This window comes from Ictalurus furcatus, chromosome 10, assembly GCF_023375685.1.
Source record: "Ictalurus furcatus strain D&B chromosome 10, Billie_1.0, whole genome shotgun sequence".
Taxonomy (NCBI): domain Eukaryota; kingdom Metazoa; phylum Chordata; class Actinopteri; order Siluriformes; family Ictaluridae; genus Ictalurus; species Ictalurus furcatus.
In genome coordinates this window covers 13171600-13196207 of record NC_071264.1, presented here as the reverse complement: position 1 = coordinate 13196207, position 24608 = coordinate 13171600, and the positions used below count along the sequence as shown (strand labels likewise).

The 24608-nt window shown below is 41.6% G+C and overlaps 1 protein-coding gene across 1 annotated transcript; it reads right to left on the bottom strand.

Moving 5' to 3' along the window:
- Positions 1-262: 262 nt before the first annotated feature.
- zbtb7a (zinc finger and BTB domain containing 7a) lies at positions 263-18665 on the bottom strand. Its single transcript, XM_053634779.1, has 4 exons — positions 18480-18665; positions 10473-10979; positions 8889-9718; positions 263-4917 (listed from the first exon to the last, which is right to left on the bottom strand). Exons 2-4 carry the CDS (start codon positions 10899-10901, stop codon positions 4449-4451), a joined length of 1728 nt encoding a protein of 575 aa, XP_053490754.1. The 5' UTR covers positions 10902-10979; positions 18480-18665; the 3' UTR covers positions 263-4448.
- Between the last annotated feature and the right edge of the window lie 5943 nt (positions 18666-24608).

Sequence of the window (24608 nt, the reverse complement as noted above, 5' to 3'; positions counted from 1 at the left end):
TTGCTGAGTTACTGTCTAACTCAGATGGGACTGTTTTTAACCCTTACTACCATTCATTCCATGATTATTACAGTAATCTCTGTCATTGCATGTGTTTTTAATGCTTGTCCAGAACCCGACAAATAAATAAAACAAAGACAAATTGATATTTGGATATTACAGGTGACAATTTCTTTTGAAAAGAGACACCATTTCAGTGTAGCGTCTATCTAGGAGTCATTAAAGGGAGCTGAGACATCGACCTTCTATGAAGAGGAGTGAAGACTGGAGCTTTTTGCTAGGACTGGGCGAAATGACAAAAATATATCACAATACTTTATTTACATATTGTGATATTTAGTCTTGGTAACAAAGTGCCAGCAAAACAGTAATGCCATTTTTAAAAACATGGCTTCAAATAATGGTTTTATTTAATATCTAGACAACTAATAATTTAACGAAGAAAAAAATATATCTTTTAAGTGTATGTACTTTTATATGATGCAACTGATCACAATATTCATGTTATACCGTCATAGTGCCCAACCTTACTTTTCACAAAACCTACCATAGCATTGCCTCATATGAACAGCTTCACACGTTCTGGTGTGGTTGTTTATGGGAATGAACAAGAATGGTCCTGATATCTTAAAATGATAAGGCACATTCTTACCCAGTTCCCTCTCCACTTAGTCAGGTTTATACACAGCCTCCCTCAGACTCCTTGTGGACCCATTTATACAATTTGTAAGCCCCAGACAAGGCCAGTGAGCTGCTATGAACCTACAGATATGTCAATACTTAGTCAGACAGATGTGAAATCAGGTATTTAGCGTTTTATCCAGTTAACAGTTTGTGTTTACAGACAATTTCCTGAATGCTTTACCATCATGTGTCTTGTGTTGTGGTTTCGCTGACATGTAATGTGCTTTGGATTTTTTTTTAACCACATTACTTTTTAAACAAGTTATGTTGCTCAATAATGTTGGCGTTATTTGGAAATTTGATCTGATGCAATCATTAGATTAAGTAAGAAAGAGACAGCAAGCTTATTCAGATATGAGTTTAAATTTTTCAAGTAATCCAGGCCTTTACCTACTTTGGATTTATAATGATTAATAATAATAATAATAATAATAATAAGGGAGGTAAAGAAAAAAAAGGGAGGTGACGCAGGCGTAAATTAGGCTCTGTGTTCATGGAAACTCAAAGGCCTTGCCCAGTTAACCTGTCCTTCTTATTTAAGGACTTTTAGTGCAAAAAATTCTTGCTGTTTCAGCTAAAGCACCATATCCAGTGCTATCAGGCTACATATTACCCCCAACTGAGCCACCAAAAACAATCATCCATCTCCACTATATAAGTTCAAACCCCATCCCTCCCCTATACACACGTCAAATCATACAAGAGCCATTAACTTAAAAGTAATCGTAGGAACAACCCTTGCAAAAAGAAAAGACTGATTTCATCTAGTAAACAGGCAGCAAAAGATCACAAAAAAAGGACAGTAATAGTGAAAGAAAGAACTCAAGTACATTTCCTTTTCTCAATGATTTCTACTTGACTTGCTTAAGTAATAAGGGATCCTGGTTTTGGACTGTGGATAATTTTCATCACACGCAACTTCACTCTGCTCTATGGATTGACCAGCTGCAAGTTGAGTCACAGAAGGTTTTAGTGTAGGGTTTAGGTTTATGGACAGCTAGAAGCTGTGTTCCCAATAATCAACCCAAAGTGCATTAAAGAAAAACAAAAAAGCCTTGGAATTTCTGGACAGGCTGGTCACATAATGTGGGTCAGGACAAACTAAGCTCACTCTGCAGTGAGCACTGCTTAGGGTGTGGCCTTGCAATAGCAACCTTAACCAAACACATCCCTTTTATTACAACCCCTACACAGGTTGTCATTGAGTGAAAATTGGAGTTAGAGTATAACAGGCAGTCTGTTCTATGCACATAATGATATAAACCAGAGTAATGAACTGTCAACTGTCTAAACGGAATATACGTATTAAGAATTACTGGAAGACCCCTGCAGACACGCAGGCACCCAAACACGCATTCTGTCACACACACACACACAGAAGCATGTAGCCACCCCTCAATGACCCCATTTTGCATTAAGACATAAAGAAAATTGTATACATCAAATGAAAATTTCAAGTGCAATCAGATATAAGGGCAATATCTTCTTTTTAAGGGTGTCTTTTTAAAAGTCTGCTTGTTTTCTAATCAAGGTTGCACACCATTTCGGAAACTCAGCATGATAACCCTGCAACGTGTAACTGTATAGATTGTATTTTGGCAGCCAGTCGTCAAAAAACTATAACCACAACAAAGAACCAAGCTTAAGCATCGTGACATAGATGGGTGTCTTTTTTTTTTTTCTTCTTTTTTTTTAGCACATTCTCTCTTTTGTTTCAAAGTACCCGTTTATTATGACAAAAAAGTGCCCTTCTCAGTAACAAAGTGCAATCAAAACCTGCTGCTCCTGTTAAGGTGCAAAGGACTGAAACATTGGGCACAGCACTGCAGCTGCAGCAATGGCAAAGTCGGTGATGATATCTGCCTCGTAAACGGTATTAAAAACTTTAATTTCTAGTCACTGCCACCAGCAATTACACCAAGATTTTCCTTTGTATTCTCCAAATGAGGCAAATCTATGTGAGGTCTGTAAAGTCCATCAAGCACTTTTGGAATTAATAAGATTCAGCTACGATAGCCCCTCTCTCTTATAAAAACGTAGGCGACCATAACTGCAGTCACAATGCCAGATTTTGGAGTGAAGCATGTTTGGACGTGCCCACAAACCTGACATGCTGACGCTCCCAGCCCCGGGGATTGAGTCACGTGGCTTAGGATGTGTCCAAAGGACAGTGTTGCACCCTTCCAGAGATCAACACTCACAAAATTAATGGAATGTCGACCCCCTTCTCCCCCGATATGGCCTCCCAACCCAAACAAGTACTTATTGCTCATCTCATCACCCCGGTGGTCCCTTGGGCAGAATGTTGGAACACGTACTTCTAACTTCCCTTCTCTCTTAAGTAGAAATCTCTCTCTTTCTTTCTCCACTGGAATTAAATCTTTAGTAAAGCTGTGCAAATGCATAAAAGGTGCTCATCTCTCTTTCCTTCCTTCCCATGCATGAAAAGAGAAAACATTCTCAGCCTTTGTGCACCGGCTGTCTGTAAAACAGCACCCTCTCTCTCTCACTGAGCTGGCAGACCTTGGCAGAATCATTCAACATCTCTCGCTCTCTCACTCACACACACACACACACACACACACAGATCATGGTTCATGCTTTGGGAGGGAATTTGCCGATTCCGTCAAGTGCTGAGTTTAGGACAAATTGGGTTCCTCAATTAAATGTTCTCATACATTCAAACAGCCTTTCACCCTTTGTAAGCTTCACTCAGGGAGGAGCCTAGAGTGAAGCTGAAGGAAGATATAACCCTAACAATCTGTAATAAACCTTTTATAAAGGGACCAATATCATTATCACCTAATATATACACACATGTATACAATGTAAAGTGTCAAGTACCCAAAACAGCCAATTCAAATTAAAACATCAACAATGACAAAAATAAGACGAGAAAAAAAATAACCCAAGAATTCTAAAAGGAGGAAAAACAGGCGTGTGAGAGGTAAAAGATTCAACATTGTTTTGCTCAGTGGCAAACTGATGACGGTAGTGCTTCAGAAACACAGAACCTCATACCATCTCTTCCTCCCATGGCCTAATATGATTTCACTTAAACTGTTAACCTTTTAAAAAGATATAACCATGTATTATTTTTTATAGAGAAAGTAACACTTAAAATCAAACCCCTGTCTGATTCTTTCTGGAACATTTATAAAGAAGGTGCTGCATCAGAATTGCATAATATTGCCATATTGATCTGAGACAATAGAACCTTTTCTTTATGGTATATGTACATATTTTTCACTGCATTAGAAAAAAAAAAGATTCATTTGTTGCTTCTCCCACATCTTGGATCATTCTTTGTTTACCTGTTGCATTAGCAGCCATGGTCAGCCAGGTGTTTGACACCTTACTTGTTTAAGACAAAGCCCTGTGGACACAATCCAGAGATGAGGAACCTGTTTTAACTGCATAGTAGCTCCATTGTCTCGTATGCATATGGACAAGCGATTAAGTTAATTTAAGAACACAAAATCAAAAATAAACACCCAGAAAGACAGAGACAGCACAGGTGAGTGATGTCAAGTGCTCTTCGCTCTTTCAACAGGCCAGTAACTGTAGTTTCAGGTCTCAATGCTGAATGTTAAAGGGGGGGGGGGAAAACAGAAAGAAAGATGTAAATTAAGATTAGATTTTTGGGACACCCTGATTTGGTTTTTAAAAAGAAGCATGGAGTTGTAGCTTTTTTTTTTCTCTCAATTGATTTTCTTTTTTTTTTCTCTGATTTCTGTGCAACACCAGCACCAGCAGTGTGTAATTTATGGTGTTGTGGCGTCTCTTTGCCTTGCAGTTGCATCTCCTCTAGCCTCTCTGTCAGCCAGTGGGCTGTGTGTGCGGCTCTCTGGAACTTCTTCCATAACAACCACACCGATACCCTCCTCCTCCTCATCCTCCTCATCCTCTGGATGCAGTTGGCCCCTGGTGGATCTCGGCCCTGTGCCGGTCGGCTCCAGAGGGGCTTCAAGTGCATCTGGTTCTCGTACGCGAGGCTTGCGTCCACGGCGAGATGGGATGCCATTGCAGCCATCCTTCTTCAAGTGGCGGTGGAGATGATCCGAGCGCACAAAGGTCTTAAAGCAGCTGGAGCACTGATAGGGGCGTAAGCCGGTGTGTACACGCATGTGATTCTTCAGGTCATAGTTGTGAGCAAAGGCGGCACCACACTGTGTGCACAGGTAAGGCTTCTCTCCTGTATGCTTGCGCATGTGAACCTTGAGTTTGTCCTGTCTGGAAAAATGCATACAAAGACAAATTTAGAGCAGAAGGCATAACTTAGTTTACAGAGTTCAAGTCTGATAACTGTACTGAACAATAAATAGTTCATAATAGGTGTTGTACTTGCCATAGGTACAGTAGGTGCCATTAAATTAATAATTTTTTAAAAATAAAACCAAAAATTGCCTAATAGCTGATACCACAGAATTATTACACATCATATTTATTTCTCAGAACCCATTAGTGCTTTCTCCCAGAAAACCTAGTTACACTGTGACTCTAAACATTGTGACATCAAAACATTTTATATTATGGTACCATGACGTTTCCTGGTTTTATTAAAATTGTAGTTGAGATTATTTAGACTTTTTTTTATTGTTACTGAGGTCTAGATTAAACTCATTTAATTATTAAAGTTGCCAGATATTTATGCTTATAACTATAAAAACAGATAACCTTGGTAATAGTTAAGGCAGCTTCCAATATCTAACATCATTTAAAAAATAAAGCCACGACCCTACTTTGACATCCACAAGATTAAAATACACTTGGCACTTCCCACCCTTGAGGGATCTATACAGTTACAGTGGGAGGGAACTTTCGTAAATGTTTAACTAAATTGAATGTAGAGGTCCTGAATTTATGATTGCTTTTTCATGTCATGCATTTATTAAATAATTGTTATAACCTCTCCTCTCTTATAGAATCATAAAAATAAAATAAAAAATGTAGGTTTGGTTGTTGATCTTGCAACATATGTTTGCACCCAGGAGGCACCGATGGGTCAACTGGGGACGAGAGCCATAAAGCTAGAATCTTTATCTCTAATTTCTCTGTGAGGCAATGAGGAACGCTCAGTGTTCACCATTTGAGCTTGGAAACTCCTAAAGCATTTTGACAAGGGGTGATATTTTATCAGCATAGTAAAATGCACATTTACAGGGGTTCATATGAGATTACCCCACTCAGAAAAAAGATCAGAAATCAAGGCTGTGTATACACACACACACACACACACACACACACACACACACACACATATTAGTATCCATAAAATACCATAAAATGTCCATTTTAGAATTCAGAATTTGTAATTGGGGTTAGTAATGTCATTGGGATTTCAGTTTAATATAAAGCTATAAAATATCAAGCTAAAAGCATTGGTTGTCATCTGAGACATCTCAAGTCTTCTAAAATATTTAAACATAGATTGAATCAAGTATATGTGAAGGAGGGACAGTTTGTGTCCAACAGGTAGTGACACGCAGTGAAAGTGATACAGATTCCCACCAGTATCAGGGCTATGATGTGAGATCAAGGGCAAGGTCTTGTGTTGAAGGACCTCTGCACACATTTTTACCCATATACCCCCTCCCCTTTGTTTCTGACCAGGGCAGAGTACAGCTAAATAAACTACTGCGGCTGGCCAGCCCGGAACTGTGGAGGCTTACTGTACAAACACACACAGAGACGCACACACACTTGTGTATATAAACACAAACACACAGACCCATAGTCAAACACATACATACACAAAACCACACAAAAACACACACACACACACACACATTGTTGTCCTGAAACCCCTAATTACATGTATTCCTAATGTCTAAATTTTAAACGTATCCAAACTCACTGTAACCTACATACTGGCACGCACAGGGAGACACCGTACAAACCCATGGGACAGTGTAATAAAGTGGCTCACTGACAGAACTAAATTATTTAAAGGACAGGATTGATTTATTACAGTGTGTGGGAGAAGCCCTGATCAAACAGGATTAAGAGTACACCCCTTCCCATCGCCTGGTGCATTTAGGCCTAGCCAGCACAAATAGTCCCCTGGATATTTTCAGTACAGCATCTATTTCCAATGTAAGTTCCCTAATTAATTCATTAAGGGGACAGTTTCATGACTGACCTGATGCCCTTTGGTAACAGTGCACGCCATGGTAGCAGCTCAGTGAAAAGGGTCATGTGTACAGGGGCAATAATCAACATAACACCCAAGATCACAGGTTCAAATATCTCGCTGGCAGAGATATGGCACCAATCTGTAATTCCATTCAATATCGACATGGAGCGGTTTATAGCGGCCTCATCTCTGATAAGAAGCAGCACAGCCATGCCAACACAGCCCACTTTTTATTGGATCCCCCTTGTTAAAATTCCAGGACTTTGTCATGCAGGCTGCCTATCTCTATAAAAGGTTATTTTATAGCTGCTTGCCCCCTGACCAGAATACATAATATCTACCCACTTCCTTGTTCCTTGGCATTTGCAAGTTGGGTTAGTTGATGGTGACATGATTTTGCATGAATTTACAGGATTTTTCTGAATATAAATAAATTCACTTTTAGCCATCAAATGAAAAATACTGAACTTCTGAACCCTCAGCTCTGTAGTTTGTTGGTGCTCACAGAAGGACAGGACTGGAGGATAATGAAAACTGTTCCTGTGCGGTCCTTGATGTAGATGTAGATACGAACAAAATGTGACTATTGGAGATTAAAGTTAAGATTACTAGATTTGATATAATTTCAAAGACATTTTACAACTAATCAAAAATCCTTCATTAAGATAGACAGGCAGGTTTAGAGTGTGTACTATAACATACATATGTTTATCAAGTATTCAGCTGGTCACTACAAGATTTCTGATCTACTCAAGTACAATGAACCCCAACATCTTCAAATTTATAACAAGCCAACTTGCCTCCGACATGTTTTTCCAAAAAATACCATTAAACACACACATTATATATATTGGCACTACAGTGTTTAGCAGTGTGAAAGTACTAGTCTTGTCCTATAATGCTTGATGAGATTGGAGAATGATGAGATACAGAGCAACGAATCAGTCACCACACCTCAATACAGAATCTTTCCAGATCATCCAGTGTCTTAAGTCCTTTCTTGTGGAATTGTTCCTCTCTAGCTCATTGAGGTTTGGGTCATGAGACTGAGGTGACCATGTTAAAAGGTTGATTATCTTCTCATTGTTCCATTTTATATGGAAAAACAACCGAGATCACAGCTAACCAACGTCACAGATTCTCCATCATCCTTCTCTTTTTTTACAGCAAACCCACCTTAAATGTTGTCCAAAAGCTCTATTTCTGTCTCATCTGAGCACAGAACCAGTTCCAGTCAAAGTTTCAGTAGTGTTTAACAAACTCCAGGCACTTATGTTTGTGGTTTTTTTCTGGCACGCCTTGGAGATGGCGTCTAATTGTAGATTTGGAGACACTTTTGTCTCATTTCATTCTCTAATCTTTCCCCAGGGTAATGAATGACTAAGGGCTTCTATATCACCCCATATTTATACCCCAGTAAAACAGGAAGTCTTGGATGACCGCTTAAGAGTTCCTAATTAATCAGGTGAATGTAAAGAAGTTATTTTGTTCAAAAGACATTTTTACATTTCTAATAATTGTAAACAATTCTGACATGTTTTGTTAAAAAAAATTGTATTTTGCTATAATTTAAACAAAAATTAGGACACATTTACTTTAATTAAAGGTGTGAGATTAAAAGTGTGAGATTAGGCTAATTAATAAAAATACTTTTGATTTCAGTTGATCAAACAATAAAGATGCTAGCAATGCTATAAGAGCAACCTTAAACAGGCACTTAGTTAGGTTACAAGTTGTCCTACATAAATAGTAAACCGTACACAATGACTCCATAAGAAATAGCTCCTTTGCGTTGGCTTGAAAGGGAAAAGCCAAAGTAAAAGGAAATATGGCATTCAGCTAATAAAATTGTTTCCTCTTACAAGTTATTTGATTAACAAAAGCAATGATGCTACCAAGTCGCTCCCGAAGAATGCATTTCTTTGTTTTAGTGAGTAACTTTTACAAACAAGCTTGTCCCCAGTTATAAAGTACATGTCTGCCCTTTCAAAGACCTAAGAAATCTGTTCAAATGGAAGAATAAACCAGCTGTGACTCTTACAGTTGAATTAGTTGTTCTTTAGCTCACCTGGTGAAGCGCACTTTGCAGATGGCACACTCGTAGGGCTTCTCTCCAGTGTGCGTGCGGATGTGGCGGGGTAGCTTGCCAGCACCCTGGATGACCTTGGAGCAAATAGGGCACTTCTGGAAGGCCTTGGAGCGCATTTTTCTCTCACCGCCGGCATTCCCTGTGTTAGGTTGGCCTCCAGCGCCTCTACCTTCTCCACCTCGCACCGAGGCCCAGAGTGGAAGGGTTGCCTCTTCACGCTGCACACTGTTAAAGTACTTCAAGTAAAACTCCACGTCAGGCTCATCTCCGTCAGCTCCTTCGTTTTCAGCCCCAGCTGGCCTCTCCTTCTGCCGCTCTATAGAGTCCATCATCTGCTGCAGGAGAGCGCTGGCAGGCCCTCGCTCCACCTCGCGCTCCGCCTCTGCTTCCCGCTCTGCCTTGGGCTCGGATTGATGGAGGTAGAAGTGTCCATTCTGTGATGATGGGGCATAGAACTGTGAGAGTGCTTCAGTGCCATTCCCTCGAGTCCAGATCAGCACGTCCTTGGTGTCCTGCTGCTCATCTGGGTCATCCTCCGGGTCTGGTGGAGGGTGCATTGCCAGCCCTGCGCCTGGGGGAGGGAAGTAGTTAGACGGCGTGCCATTGCTGTCAGCGCCGTTGCGATGGCTAAAGTGCAGGTGTGCGGGCATGTCCCTGAGCTCTGGCGTACTGCAGCTGCTGCTCCAGTGCGCCCCCCGCTGGAAGAATTCCAGGTACTCGCGAGCGCGTAGCCGGTTGCCCTGTTCTCGGCTGCTCCGCCCACACGCGCCATCCTCTTCCAGCTCGTCCTCTATTCGCTCACTGACCGTCTAAGAACAAAAAGAAGGGCTGTAAAGTTACACTTAGTAACAGGCATGCTTTTTTGTTAAGAAAAATACTTACATACAGTATAAGGACATGGAAATGTACACCCACTGCATGTATAGTGTATGCACAATGCACCATGGACAAAATTTTTTATTGTTTCTATGTATTCAAAAAATATATATAGAAAACCTATATACTCAAAATTAACTTGTAACTGAAGTCTAAGGGCAGTTCTTGAGGCAGTTAGTGAACATTTCTGCAAACATAAGCAGAATTCTAAAACCACAAATGTTTGTAAATTAAGCTCTAAATCTATAAAATGTATCCTTTTAAAGAAGGAGCTACATTTTCAGGGAAAATAATTTGTCGTTTTAAACTGGCATCATATAGTCATGCATTTTAATATTTAAAACCATATCACAGGCACAACTGACCCATGACCTCATTTCCCGCCTCATCTTTTTTTAATTTCAGGTCAACCCCATATTATCTAGTATTCTTCAATCTTTGTGCTTTTAAACAATTAAAAAAAAAACAGAAACCCCCAAACTGAATTAACAAAAATAATTGACAAATTTTGTTAAATAACTCAAATTTAACTAAATAACAAGGAACAGTTTGTTGTGCACAGTAAAAGATGGAATATTCCTTTTTCTCACTTTATCTCTCTGAAAAATGAAGTATGTAGGATGGTCTAGAAGCTACCATCTCTACTCAAACATAGCAACTCTTCCTTCAGAAAAATGGTTGACCCACCGGAAGGGAGAGCACTTTGGTGTCGAGCAGGTGTGTGCAGACGTCTTGGACAGGTGAGATCTCAAGCAGACGGGCGGCACTCAGGATGTCGGCTACACTGCTACGGCTTACGGTGAGTGTGGCTGTATAGGCGAAATCCAGCAGTGCAGCAAGCGCCTCAGCACGCACAAAGTCCAGTGCGTAAACACTCTGGCGCTCAGCAGCCAGGCCTGAGGTAAAGAGTTTGTGGAAGTAGGAGCTGCAGGAGGCTAGAACCGAGCGGTGGGCTGGGAACTCACGCTCCTGTACCACCAGTAGCACATCACACAGCAGGCCGCTGAGCCGCTGCCGGTTCAAGCCTTCCAGCAGGTCAGCGCTGTGCTCAGGAAAGGGGATGCCCACTGGGCCCTCCTCTGCTTCGCACGCCCGCCGGCCGGCCCCCGACGACATCTTCCACCAGCCTGCCGTCGAGCCGCCAATCGCAGCCGCCGCCCGGGTCTCCGTCCTGCCGTCTGTCCGTCTGCCTGTCTGTGAAGGAAAAACATGATGAAGTCTAAGGTTTAGTCTAAGGTGCAGTTTTGTAGACATGTGGAGCAGTCTTCTGTTATCAACTGTTAGGACATTAGAAAAGTGAAAGAATAGGCTGTGATTGGTCAGTTGTCTGTCTCTGCTGGTCTGCATAAGGAAACTTATTTTACAATTTTCAGTACGAGAGCTTTTGCAGATATGTGGAGTAGTCATGTTTTTGCATCACAGACAGAAAAATTCTTATAGAGTCTAGTTTAACACTAAGACTACAACTCCAATTCTGAAAAAACAAACAAAAAGAGTCATTTGAAAATTCAGTTCACCCTGTACTATATTGACAAAAATATAGTGACACATTATTAACACATTATTTGATGTTTTACTTTGTAAATTTAATTTATTTTTGAAAATATACACTCATTTAAAATCCGATGACTGCAACACACTCCAAAAAAGTTTGGACAATCGACTATTTACCATTGTGTAATAACTTTTCTTTTAATAGCACTTATTAAGTGTTTAGGCGCTGAACACACTAGTTGGTTAAGTTTAGCAAGCGGAATTTTCCCCCATTCATCCATTATACATTTCTTCAGCTGTGCAACTGTACGGGGCCTTCATTGCCTTATTTTGTACTTCATAATGCACCACACATTCTCAATCGGAGACAGGTCAGGACTGCAGGCAGGCCATGCTAGCACCATGCGCTTATAATCTGGACAGAATGTGGTTTGGCGTTGTCCTGCTCTGGATGGCAGCGTATGTTGCTCCAAAACGTGTACATATCGTTCTGCATTAATGCTGCCCTCACAGATGTGCAAGTTCCCCATGCCATGGGCACTGACACACCCCCATACCATGACAGACGCTGTCTTTTGGACCTGACGCTGATAACAGCTTGGATGGTCCTTTTCCTTTTTGGCCTGGAGAACACGATGGATGTTTTTTCCAAAAACTATTTGAAATGTTGACTCATCAGACCACAAAACACGATTCCACTGTGCTACTGTCCATCTCAGATGAGACCGAGCCCATTGAAGTCGGTGGTGCTTCTAAACAGTGTTGATGTATGGCTTCTGCTTTGCATAGTAAAGCCCTAACTTGCATCTGTGGATGCAGCGGCAAATGGTGTTGACTGACAAAGGTTTAACAAAGTATTCCCGAGCCCATGTCAGGATGTCCATTACAGAATCATGACGGTTTTTAAGACAGTGATGTCTGAGGGATCGGAGATCATGCGCATTCAGAAGTGGTTTTCGGCCTTGCCCTTTACGCACCAAGATTTGACCGGATTCCTTGAATCTTTTAATTATGTTGTGCACTGTAGAAGGTGAAATACCCCAAATCCTACAGATTTGTCTTTGGGGAATGTTGTTCTCAAAGTGTTGGATTATTCTCTGATGCATCTGTTGGCAGATTGTTGAGCCTCGACCCATCCTTGCTCTTGAAGGACTAGGCCTTTTTTGGAGGCTCCTTATATACTATGATTAGACGATTGTCTCACCTGTTTCACATCACCTTCTTATTTCAACTTATCACATTGCTATTAGTCCTATATTGTCCCTGTCCCAACTTTTTTTGGAACGTGTTGCATGTATCAATTTCAAAATAAACATTTATCTTCAAGAATCTATGCAAGTGATTAGATAAAACAACAAATACCTTGTCTTTATACGTTTTTTGTTTAAATACAAGTCAAAGTACATTTACAAATCACTCCTCTTTGTTTTTATTAGCATTTTCCATACTGTCCCAACTTTTTCGGAATTGGGGTTGTAATTTGTGATTAGTCAGCAACACCTCACTAGTCTACTGAGATAGCATCATGCAAATTCTGAGAATGGAGTAACTGCAGTTTCTTGTTCCTCTTCTACTGACAGTTTTTCTTACTTCAGACCAGTTTCTTTCTAGAATCTCACTTCCTTTTGAGGCAAACCAGACTTTGAGTTATTACAGTCAAGTTGCCAATGCAAATGTGACACAGACAAAGAGAAGCAAGCAGATAGTGGTGTAACGGTTGTTTTTTATTAAATCCATCAAGTCAAAAGACCACTGATTAAAATGGCATTGGAAGTTCAAAACAATGTAAGTTAAATAGGATTATTAATGTTACTGAAATACATAAGTAAACTAACACTATATGCAATGCACCAGTTCAAGGATAAGACACTTATTATCTTAAATTCTTAGTGGGTAAAATGTGAACATTATTCAGGAACGTGAACAGTATATGTCATTTGCTTTACCAACACACAGTTATCTGGAGGTAATATGCTATACTTTAACTCATTCATGATGTTCTTACATAATCTACTTTATTACATGCTACACTGCAATATATGGGGTGTACTACTATGACTTTTCAAAGTTTGCTGTGATGGAGCTTTGGGTCCCTTAAATCATAGCTGGATGAGAGAGGGCAGTAGGTCTTCTGTTTCCATAGGCAGTGGGAGAAGACACAAGAAAAAAAGAGAAGTGAGCATGTTCAGGGCAGAGTGGTGCACAGAACAGAACTGTGCAGCGTGTGCACTCAGTAGTGCACACAGAGGGCGAGGGGACAAGGGACTGCCGAGGATAGGCCAAAGTGGAAAAAAAACACACTAGAGGAGGAGTAGGACACATGCACGGCTGTGAGGGAACGGTATTAAATAGGGAGGTTGTCAATCCGGTCTGAGCCGGTTACCCCACCCTGCACTGTGTGCCAAGTTTCAGGAAAGGCCTGTCCCCTTGCTCACGTGTTGAGGGGAGATTAAAATGATCAAATGTAGCCTGGGTAGGAATGGGAGGGAGGTGGAGAGGGGTTTTGCAAGGTAACCCTCTTCGATTTGTCCGTTCAAACGCGCACACACAAACGAAAGCCAAGCCCCTCCTCCATCTGGCAAAGTAACCCAGCAGGGGGTGAGGCTGGTGGGGGATTATTCTCTATAGGAGCAGCATATTCAAAAGAAATTCCTGCTTAACCTGGGCACCCCACCCTCTGCTTTCCACACGCCCTCTTGAAAAAACTGCTTCCTACCTCACCTGGCACAATGTCATCACACTGCAGAGGTCACTCTTAGGTAAAGCACAACCCTAATGCTCTAAACAAACCTGTCTGCTCAGCCCATTCCACCCTAGGCCACATTTCATGCCACACAGTATTTGATTTCTACATTAACATTACATTACTTTTTTAGCTTCTAATTATTATGAATCACAATAATACATATGATCTAGGGCACATATGCTTGTTCCATACATACACTTCGATATAGTACACCTTAGGGATGCCATTCTAATAATAGGTACACTCTATTCGTTACAATCTTACATCCTGACTGCTTGAACAGTAATGACCTTCAGCTGATCTATCTTTCTTCTTTAGCTTTGGCACAGTGATGGGCACCTGCATGTTCAGCTTCCACAGCTTGCTCTTTGTTTTCTCTTTGAGCCCTGATAAAGCCTGGTTGACCAACGCTCATTTCACTATCTCTCAAATGGTTCATTTGAATACACTAGGGTAAAGATCAGCCTAAAGGCTGGGAGTAACGGACAAATGCCTAGCAAGTTTTACCTGGAGAGGGGAGTAGTGGGGGTGAGAATGGTAAATTGAGCTACACCACCTAATTCCAGCAAGTGAATACCTGTAGTGTGAGAAGTCAGGAATTGAAAATCAGAATAAGTGAAAGACCATATACGTTCCATAAAGAGACATCAGAAGTCTTCAGCTAGATGTGCTTCAGCTAGGAGGTGAACAATCAAAGTAGTTTTCCCTGTCCCAGAATAAACCCTACTTGAGCTGAACGAAAGAGGAAACACTGCAAACAAACCTGATCCTGACACCTTCTCATGGCTCCAAACATTCCTCATCATTAATTCATGGCTGCTGGTGACGGGGGCTGTGCCTTGGCCCCAGTGACTCGCTTGCAGGCCTCTCAGCCAGCAGCCGCACGCACAGCCCGCCACTGCTTTGCAAGTCAAACCACAATTCGCTGCAAGTAGCCACCCCCCACCCCTCACCTTAGCCCAGGCCTGTCTGCCGTGGCCAGGACACAGAGCAGTTATCAGCATCGACTGTTGGAATAAATTTTTTGAGAGGTTTGCTAAAAGCAAACACTCCTAATTACTTTGAGTAACTATAAACCTGTGTACTCATTTGATAGTTGTGATAACACAATGTTTTGTGTCGGTAAGCAAATAAATTTTACACTACTAAAAAGTATACATTGTATGTTCATATAATAGATAATCAATCAAACGGATATTACAATGCTGTTACACTGACCTCTTGTCTGAATGAATCTTCTAGATATAAAGCTTGTGAAGGATGAGCTTCTTTATAGATAAAACTTTTTAATATATTCAGTGATTACTTTGTTAGTAGGCTGATACTTCTCACCTAAAAGGACTGCAAGATGTACATGCCAGATCAGATCGTATATTTAATCAACTCTAAACTCAAATTTAATTTGAGTCTAAGTTGAACACGTACCATACATTCCAGTAACAAACACTGACTTGTGATGACATAAAGCAAAACAGCCATAGGTTTTTCTGAGAGAACAACATATCACTGGAGTTCCTTCACTGGCATATTTCACTTCTTTTTTTCCTTCTGCATTCCACCAATCACCTTTTACAGCATTCACAACACACCGGTTGGAAGAGTTTGAGGTTAGGACTAAAAGGATATTAGCAGATAATCGGAAATGCTTTGGAGAGAGTGTATCTAGTTCCAAGAAGAACAGGATTTTGAGCAAGGACGTGCTCATTAGTCACTCCTGCCAGCAGTATTTAGGGAAGCCTGATTGGTTGTGTAGCAAGCAGGAAGTGGGCGAACAACTGGTAAAACTGGAGTTATGATGTTGGGCTGCTTCACTTGATCTCATTAGCTTGCCAAAAATCCAGGCTCACAATGCCCCTATGGGGTGAGGTCGTTTAAAAATCAAAGTACACAACCTTTGAGTTGCTATTCACTCAAGGACAACTCACTCCAGACTTTAAAAAAAAAACAGTGCCTAACACTATATAACCATACATTTTCTTTCAAACAATTTAGTACACATTATATAGTTTATTTTAAATGAGAAAATCAATCATCTGTAGGTCCATCACATTGCTCAGTTAGACGAGAATGTGAAGAGGAATGGTTAAAGATCTCCTTTTGAACTAGTGACAGCATGTTTATGATTCTCCTGAACTGGCCGTGACTTTATCGGGAGGTTAGACCCAAGCGTGCAAATGTCGGACGCCCCCTCAGATTTTGACCAAAGTTTTCCAGGCCTGATTCCCTGCATCTGGCAGCTGGCTGGCTTCAGTTTTTGTGAGTCTTTTGGACTCTGTGGCCAAGCTTACAGGAAACCAGTGAAGAGAGACCAAACAATGTGATCCCCTCACCTAAAATGGCAGAAAAGGCCTCAGAATGCAGCTCTGCTGTTTCCAGTGCCCTTGTGTAGTGGCCGTCGCCATGTCTCCATCTCTGCTGCAGAGGCTGGCAGAATGGACGGAAGATGACTTCCTGTGTGACTCCTGCGATGGTGTAACAGAACCCACTCTGTTATCAGATGACCAGTCTCCCAGACACTGCACTGCGCTCGTCCGCCACCAGCCCACCACAGCTTCCACTTCCTCCTTTTCTGCCTCTGCTGAGGAGGCAAAAAATGCACCTCCCACCCGCTGCCATTTTTATTATCCACAGATCTCGCAATGATTACGCAAAGGTAAGTGTGTCAAGGACTCTCCTCCACACGCCTCGGAGGCCGAGCTCCATAATGGCGAACGGGGGCGGGTGAGAGAATAACCTTACAGCAATCGGATTCCACATTACTGTAAAGGAAACTAAGAAGTAGGCCTTGCCCGACTTGTCGACAGACCCTCTGCAGATAAGGACAAGTGGAAGAAGGCTCTTTAAAGAGTGCAATGAGACCATAATGAGATGAGTTCTCTGATTACCGATAGGAAGGTTAGCTCACTGCAGCCCATCTCCCAGCATCAGAGTCTCTAATTTGATCAGTTTAAATATGCTTCACAACAGCCCACCCAGCCGACTGCCCCCGAATGAAAACTATATACAGAGCACACTGGCTGCCTACTGGAATTGCTCCACGGCACAAATGTTCAATTCCAGTCAACTCCAATTTAGCAAATTCCTTCACTAGGACAGTCACTCCAAAACAACACATGAATACATGTCCCAAACTTATATATGTGAATACATGTGACCAACTTGTATATGATTTTGAATTTTCTAAATATGAGGGAACGGAAAATCCTATCATTATAACATATGCAGGCCCAATTTTCCATAAAAGAGAGCTCTCGCAGAATGCAGTTAAGTTGGAATGGCATACAAAAAATATCTAAAACATTAAAAATGTATAGTTGAATTTTGATGTAGTCACATTATTCATAAAAACCTGAAATGGAAATGAATTTCATTGCACACAAGATACCAACAAATCTCTATTTCAGGTAGACAGGTCGGGTGTGACAGTATACACTATATCTTAATAAATCCACAAACTATAATGAGGAAATACTCCCAGCAATCCTCCATTTATTTTATATAAAAGAAAGGCAACATTAATGTTTACTTTATGGGCGGTTGTCTTTGTGTTCCCAAACACTCACACACATATACACTCACTCGCCAAGTTTGAGATCGAAGGCCTCGTAGGATTCCTAGGTGAGTGCCATGACTCAAAATGACCCCATGGCATAATCTACCCAGATAGAAAGTACACTCACTTAAAGTGGGCTCAAATATGTGTCATTCACACAGCAACTAAGAGACAATAAAGAGAGGCCTCACCCCTGACAAGACAAGGCGCCTTTTCTGTGTATTGTTCAGACACTGGGCGTCATCAGCGAATAAAAATACCCCTCGTGCCCTCCCTGTACCCGCACCAGCCAAAACGAGTTAAGCCAGTATGGGCTGGAAATTATCCACATACATCCTTGAATAAAAAAGACGGAAAGAGAAAGAGAGAAGAAGTTTCATGCACAAGACACCCAAAGCAGACTGCTGACCAAGCTGAAGTCATGAGACACTACCAAAAGACCCTTAGTGACAAGCAACCGCTGGGTTTGGGGTTTGTGGGGGTTGAGCTTGAGCTTTTTAAAAAATGAGGAAGGGTTTAAACAGATACACATCTTAAACAATTCACATCTGCCAACAAAAGAAACAAAACAGTCACAAGGTTAGAGGGTAGTGAAGTTTTTCACAGTCATTTGCAGCGTATCTCATACATAAGCTGAACATTTTCTAAACAGTTTAACAGTCCACTAGGGGTGCCACATTTCTTCATGCATGCCAGATGTGTCTACTTGAAGACCATGATAATGATCTAATACTGTGTAATTCATAAGTAGAACTTTCTTATAGTCAGATCACTTCTGTTTATAAACATCAGTGTCAAGTTTTAATGAGATTAATCTTGACACCCCACTGACAATATTTGGAAGAAACAGTCATTCTATGCAAAGATAAAGTAAGCTGGATAATAACCTCTTTGGCCATACCTTAACGCAGCAGGCCTCTGTTTTCCATCTCTACTCCATCTGCAACTGGGTCAAGTGTTCTCAGCTCAGCTAAGCCTAGTGCCCCTCTATCTATATCTCTCTCTCCCTCTCTCCTAAAGATCCCACTGCTATCCTGTCTTCTCCACTCCAGGCAGCAGAGAGAGTGAGATTGCATTAAGAAGGAGATCTTACCAGCCGGGCAGAAATGTGTTTCTCTCTGTGGGCCAGCTTAGTGTTCTCTGCCTGCCTCTGTGGCTGGGCAGGATCGTGCCGTGGAGTAACTGCAGTCGGCAAACTTCCGAGTGGCCCTAGTTACACAGGCAAGCCCTTGCCTGATCCCACACAGGCAGACACCTACTAACTCTAACTCTCCCCCTCCCTCCTCCCACCCCCAGCCCTCTTTTTTCAGCCCACTGCTTTGGCTTCACTTCCCTTTCTGCGATTGGCTTGACAGCTGCTCACTCACCACACCTCCCCACTGGGATAGGCTGCCGGCTGTTCCCTTTCCTGTATGGCCAAGGGCAAGGCTCTCTGGGATGTGGAGTTCTACAGAGTTACTTTGACTGCTTCTAGGCCACTGCAATGGACTACAAGTCCCAAGCTGTCCACTCACACAAACCCCACAGCTCTGAGTCCTGGTTCAACGTAAGCACTCTGAGCTGAATTATATGCTACGGTGTGTTGCTAGCAGGATGCCAGGTATTAAAAGTACAGAGACCAGCCATCAAGCAGAGCCAGGCTGGAGACAAAATAAAGGAACTCACTGAAGCAAATGCAAGCACTGCAATTCTATAATGTCTCAAGCGTACCCAAATAATATAAAAACTCATACACTCTTGACCTAGGACTTTTTAACAACAATGAAATATAAAAACAAAATAGCAAAGAGCAGACACAAACAAATAATCCAGACACACAGAAAGCTATAATCCAGCACAGCTGATTCTATTTGACAACTTTAAAGTAAGCCTGTCACATGCCACTCTACCTTGTATGACAGCATTATTTTTGGTTCCTCCTTCCTTACACACTGCCCCTGTCTTTCTCTTTCGAACCACCCAACCCCCCCCCCCCCCCCCAACACAGACACATACTCAAGCAAACTAAGAGTGCTTAAAAAAACTGAAATAAAGTTCAGCAAAACAATAGCAATAAATATAAGGTGAGGCAAATTAGTTTCAGTGGCAATTCCTTTCCAACCCCTTTTGCCCTCTCTCTGCCCCCCTCCTTCATTCCTTTCCCTTTCCTGACGACAGGCCCTGGAAGAGATGGCAGGGGAACCAGGAGGGGGAGCGCAGAGGTTCAGCTCACCTGTGATGGCCGTGGTGCTGCTTTTGTGGGTTTGCTTGTCCCTCCTCTCCTCCTCTCTTTAGCTCTCTCTCTCTCTCTTGCTCTCTCTCTTTTTAGCTGTCCCTGCTTCTCAAAGCCTTGTATGCGCTAAACAGGCAGCAGTAGATCAACTCAATTCCCTTCCTGGTTTCTGGAGGGCAAAGAGGTCCCTCCCTTTCTCTCTCTCCCTCTCTCCCTCTCTCTCTCTTAAAGAAACAGCATTCTCCCATGCCGGTGTCCTCTTCACCTCTCTAGGGAATACAGCAAAATTATATTACTGTGTGACAGGGGCAACAATCAAGTGGGAGTGGGTAACACAGGATACAAAGAAACATGCCATAAATTTTATCTGTTGAAGTTTTGCAACATAACGACATTTACGGTGAGTGAGCATGTGCAGGGTAATCATGATTGCAACCGTCCTTTTCTTACTGGAGTGGCTTTGAATGTGTGTTCTAGGCACACCCACCCATCCCACAGCCTGAGGTCATGGAGTCCCACCCCAGAAACAAGCCTTGGCACATTCCAAAACACTCAGGGTCTGCCAGCAACACCCCCCCCCCCCCCACAACCACACACACACATGCACACACACGCGCACACACAGCTCTTTCACTTATGCAGTTCACAACATGCTGATTCTCAATGGTCCCCAATAGAAGGTGCTACTCATCTCCCATCTATACCAGAAGTGCCATTTTTAACAAAATGATTATTATAAATTGATAGATTAATCAGCACCAGCACTTTAATTAACAACCAGAATTCATATAGCTCTGCAAATGACAAACTGAAATCTTCTACCAGAATCATATTAATTACCTGAAAGTACCCACTGAACAAAGAGTTTAGTTATCTGAATTGTCATTACATTGTACCAGTTGAATGTGGAAAGACATTACACAGTCATGGGTAGAAATGTTACTTTATGTACCTTATGGAGCTTATGGATGATGTTAATACAGCTTGACATTGACTGGATGAGTAAGACCTGCTCCATTAGGCCAAAAGTAGAATACAGCAACTTGTTACTAGGGGGTGGGGGACCCCAAAAGACAAATCAATACATTTTGGCCACAGAGGGCACTGCCAACAGACCAGTGGGAAGAGAAGCATTCTCAGAAGTACTAATAAGACACTGTGGGATTCCATACAGTCTGAAATGCTTTCCTTCAATAGAATATAACAAGCCAAATAACAGCAAAAATCCTGACCACAGAAAAAAGCCCCTGCTCATTTGTTCAGCTCCCTAAAGAGCAGATTCATATTAATGCTTTTTAGTGGTAATGTTAGATTTAATTTGATGTTAAACGTATTTGAAGCTGTCATCTTTAAGAATAAGAATGCTTTAACAATAACAAAATACTCCAGTGTGTATTAAACCTTACCCCTACCTACACATCAGTAACATATGTGCAATTACCACAGTGAAGAACCTGGAAAGATTTCCCTGTACTGATAAATGAACACAAAATCTAATTATTCCACACTCACTTCCAATTGGAATAACTCCAGTAAGCACTTATGAAAACTAATTTTTGTAGTGTTCTTTAACAGATCATTTTGTTCAAGTCCCAAATTTGAATAAGTTTTCCTTTAAAATACAAGACTACCTTTTCAGGAGGAATTATTTTATTTCACCCTTTCAAACCACCAAGGGCACTGAGAAACACCTGGGTACCTACCTGTGCTTGTATGCATGAATGCCTAGAACTTCCAACAAAGTTACAAATTGATTTATGGTGTAGTATTTCCAATAAATATTGCTATTATACAGCCATCTTTCCTTTTCTTCTTCTTTCGTCATACACATTAGACTACATTGCGCTATCTGCATAACAGCTTGTGACTGCCATTGGAGCTACAGGTTCCATGTCCTCCAAAGATGGTGATAAACCTCCTGTAGTGTCCTTTATGAAGAATGCTGAGGAATTCCATGGTACCCTCTAGCCTTGAGGGGGTTTCCCTTTTTAGCATTGCTAACCTAGTTAGCTTCAGTCACTGCACTACTCTGTGTGGTTGCAGCAGTAACTTTTCATCCTTCCAGGGTCAATTCTTTTGGCACCATCTCCTCTGAGTATTCACATCTCCCCGATCAGGCATGTGCATATGTGCTAGTAGTATGATTGAATCGGTCACCCTCCCCATACCATGTGGTCTCCCTGAGCCTGCAAAGTGAGCTGGATTCAGCTAGCATGGTCCAGTTGATTCCCTGGCTACACCTACAGCAAACTGTTCACTACTGAGCATGTTTCTGTTGCTGGATTGCTAACACAAAAATACAGGGACGACAGTCTGCTTTCTTGACTATTTCTTGACTATTTCTTGACTACAGCGTATCCAACTGACAGATTTCGACCTGAACCTGGACCAGACACCACACACTAAACAACTAGCCATTCGTAAATGGCCACATCTGGAAACAACTGAATAGAAGAATCTGATAAGCAACCCAAGTCACTTTATAGGCATATGGGCAAACTGGCAGCAGACATGGCTCAGCTGAAATAGATTATTCTGGAACTGAGTCCAAAAATATGGAAGCTTATGTCCCTCAGCAGAATCCTCCATGTAGCCCAGTGACCAGGGCTACATGGAGGCAACATGACTCTCAAATGCTATGTCTGGGAGGTGTTTCCAGGCTGATAATGACACAGGAGTTGAACTGCCATGTTCAACTCCAGCCCTAATACTATTAGAACATGAGTGTATTTGTGCAGATGCAGTGACAGATACATCAATGGTCAAGACACCACAAGGTTAGAAGGGTCACTGCCTTTCATGGATGCTTCTTACTTGGGCCCATCTATGATTAGCAACTCACCTAATGGAACCGTACAATGGACTGTATAATGATTGACGCATATGCCCAGGAGAGTGGTGCCTGCAGATGTGTCCAGGTTTGGCAAGGAATAAGTGATGCCAAGCTGGAGCCAGACATCCCTCTGGAACAGGATGCATTTGCCCTGCCATCGACTGCACACCTTTCTGCTGTGGCCTTGTCACATTGCACAGATTTCAGCAACTAATCTACAAAGTCCTATTTGTGGCTCTTGATACTCAAATCGGCTCTGCCCTGAGCAAATCTACTCCCAAATGGATAATAAGATTTGGCACCCCTAGCAAGATCGCCTGTGGGTTTAGCCACTTGGGATAAAGCTTGAACTGAGGATCAAACAGTCCAGGAAACACTCCTGGATGCAACAGTCCCCAGTACGCATGCCTTTTATGCATTTACACAAATAGTGCACATCTGATCCAGTGCACTGCACAATTTCCAAAATAATAACCTTTCTTCAGGGAATGTTAGGCAGCAGCAAGTCCCCATATGATCAAATAAAACCTATTCTGAACTTTTGAAAGGGACACTTCCATTCACCACAATTCCCACTAAAGCCTAGTGTGGGAGTCTTAGTCCTCCTGGTGCTGCAGTCCCTCAAGGCTGTGCAACATATAAAACTGATATGGGTGTCTCTAACAAACTGCCTTTTTGCTAGACCTTGCAATGTTATGTGAAGCCAAATCTGTAGAGCATTTTCTGTGCACACTGTACTTAGACCAAACAGTGGCCATCCAGTCCTCTTTGTCTGCCACGGAGGAACAATATGAGTGGCTCCCTAGTCTAAGCAGAGACTGGCCTCCTGGGTGATGGATGTGATGACATCCACGAGAAGTGTCTCCTTCTCATGGGCATTACAAAAAGCTACTGCTAACTGGGAATCATCGTGAACCTTCTCCAGGTTAATATCTCAGTGAGTCCTAAGATGGGTCAGTTCCCACACACACATACACACACACACACGTTTGCTAGTGATTCTCACTGCTCCTGGGATTCAGTGAACCAAATTTAAATGTGTGACTAGTCTTATGGGTTACCAACCTAGAAATGTAAAGACAGAGGGCTCAGTTCAGCCACACATCACACAACAATACCACAAAACATTTAAGCAACTAGCAACTATGATTTACATTACATAACGTTGTTTTATAAATCCTTATTGACAGTATTGCTCTTAAATGATTTTTAGACCCCCATTATAAGTAAGTTTTGAGTAAACAATATTTTTAATGTCCTTTGTTTTTTTCAGTACAGGAATATGTGCCATATTTCTGTTAGTGATATCGCACATATAACAACAAACATAGTGGATAGAGATTATGTTGTGAAAGTGCTTAAATATTTCTTTAATTATATGAGATTTAAAGTAGACCTGACTAGAGGAAGGACCTAGAGAAGGGAACTGATGCTTCTCATTTAAAAGAAAGATACATGTAAAAAAAAAAAAAAAAAAAAATGTATTGTGATATTAAATAAATTAAACCCAAGGAAACTGAAGTTTAAAAATAATGAGTTTAAGAAAATATAAATTTAAAATAATGATTCTAATTGTCACAATATTGATTTAGAGGCAGATGCAATTGCAGAATTTCAGTGAAACATTTAATAACGTAGCAAACAAAATACCACACAAGACTTGCATAAAAACAATGGCGAGTAACATGAAGACAGTGCAAATAATGCAAGACAACAGTACAGTGCTGAACTAGACTATACACACACACACACTAAACTTGAAACAGGTGACATGGTGCAGTGGCTGATGGGAAATGTAGTTCTAGTCCTTCTCCCATATCACATGGTAGAACCCACCACCTTTAACGCGCGGCTACCGAAGCAGGTAACCAGTTCATAACTGGCCTGGATCCCAAGACCAGATGTCCCTATGCATTTTGTAGTTCCATAGTGCGTCATCCCTCATGGGGCTGGATAGAGGACGCTTGATGTGTTCATTTAGGTAC

What these genes read in the sequence shown, in the direction of transcription:
- zbtb7a (XM_053634779.1), bottom strand. Translation starts at nt 10,901, where the DNA reads ATGTCGTCGGGGGCCGGCCGGCGGGCGTGCGAAGCAGAGGAGGGCCCA. An exon ending in CCAAAGTGCTCTCCCTTCCG is followed by an intron (nt 9,719 to 10,472) that starts GTGGGTCAACCA and finishes TTTTGTTCTTAG; the next exon opens with ACGGTCAGTGAGCGAATAGA. An exon ending in TGCAAAGTGCGCTTCACCAG is followed by an intron (nt 4,918 to 8,888) that starts GTGAGCTAAAGA and finishes GCATTTTTCCAG; the next exon opens with ACAGGACAAACTCAAGGTTC.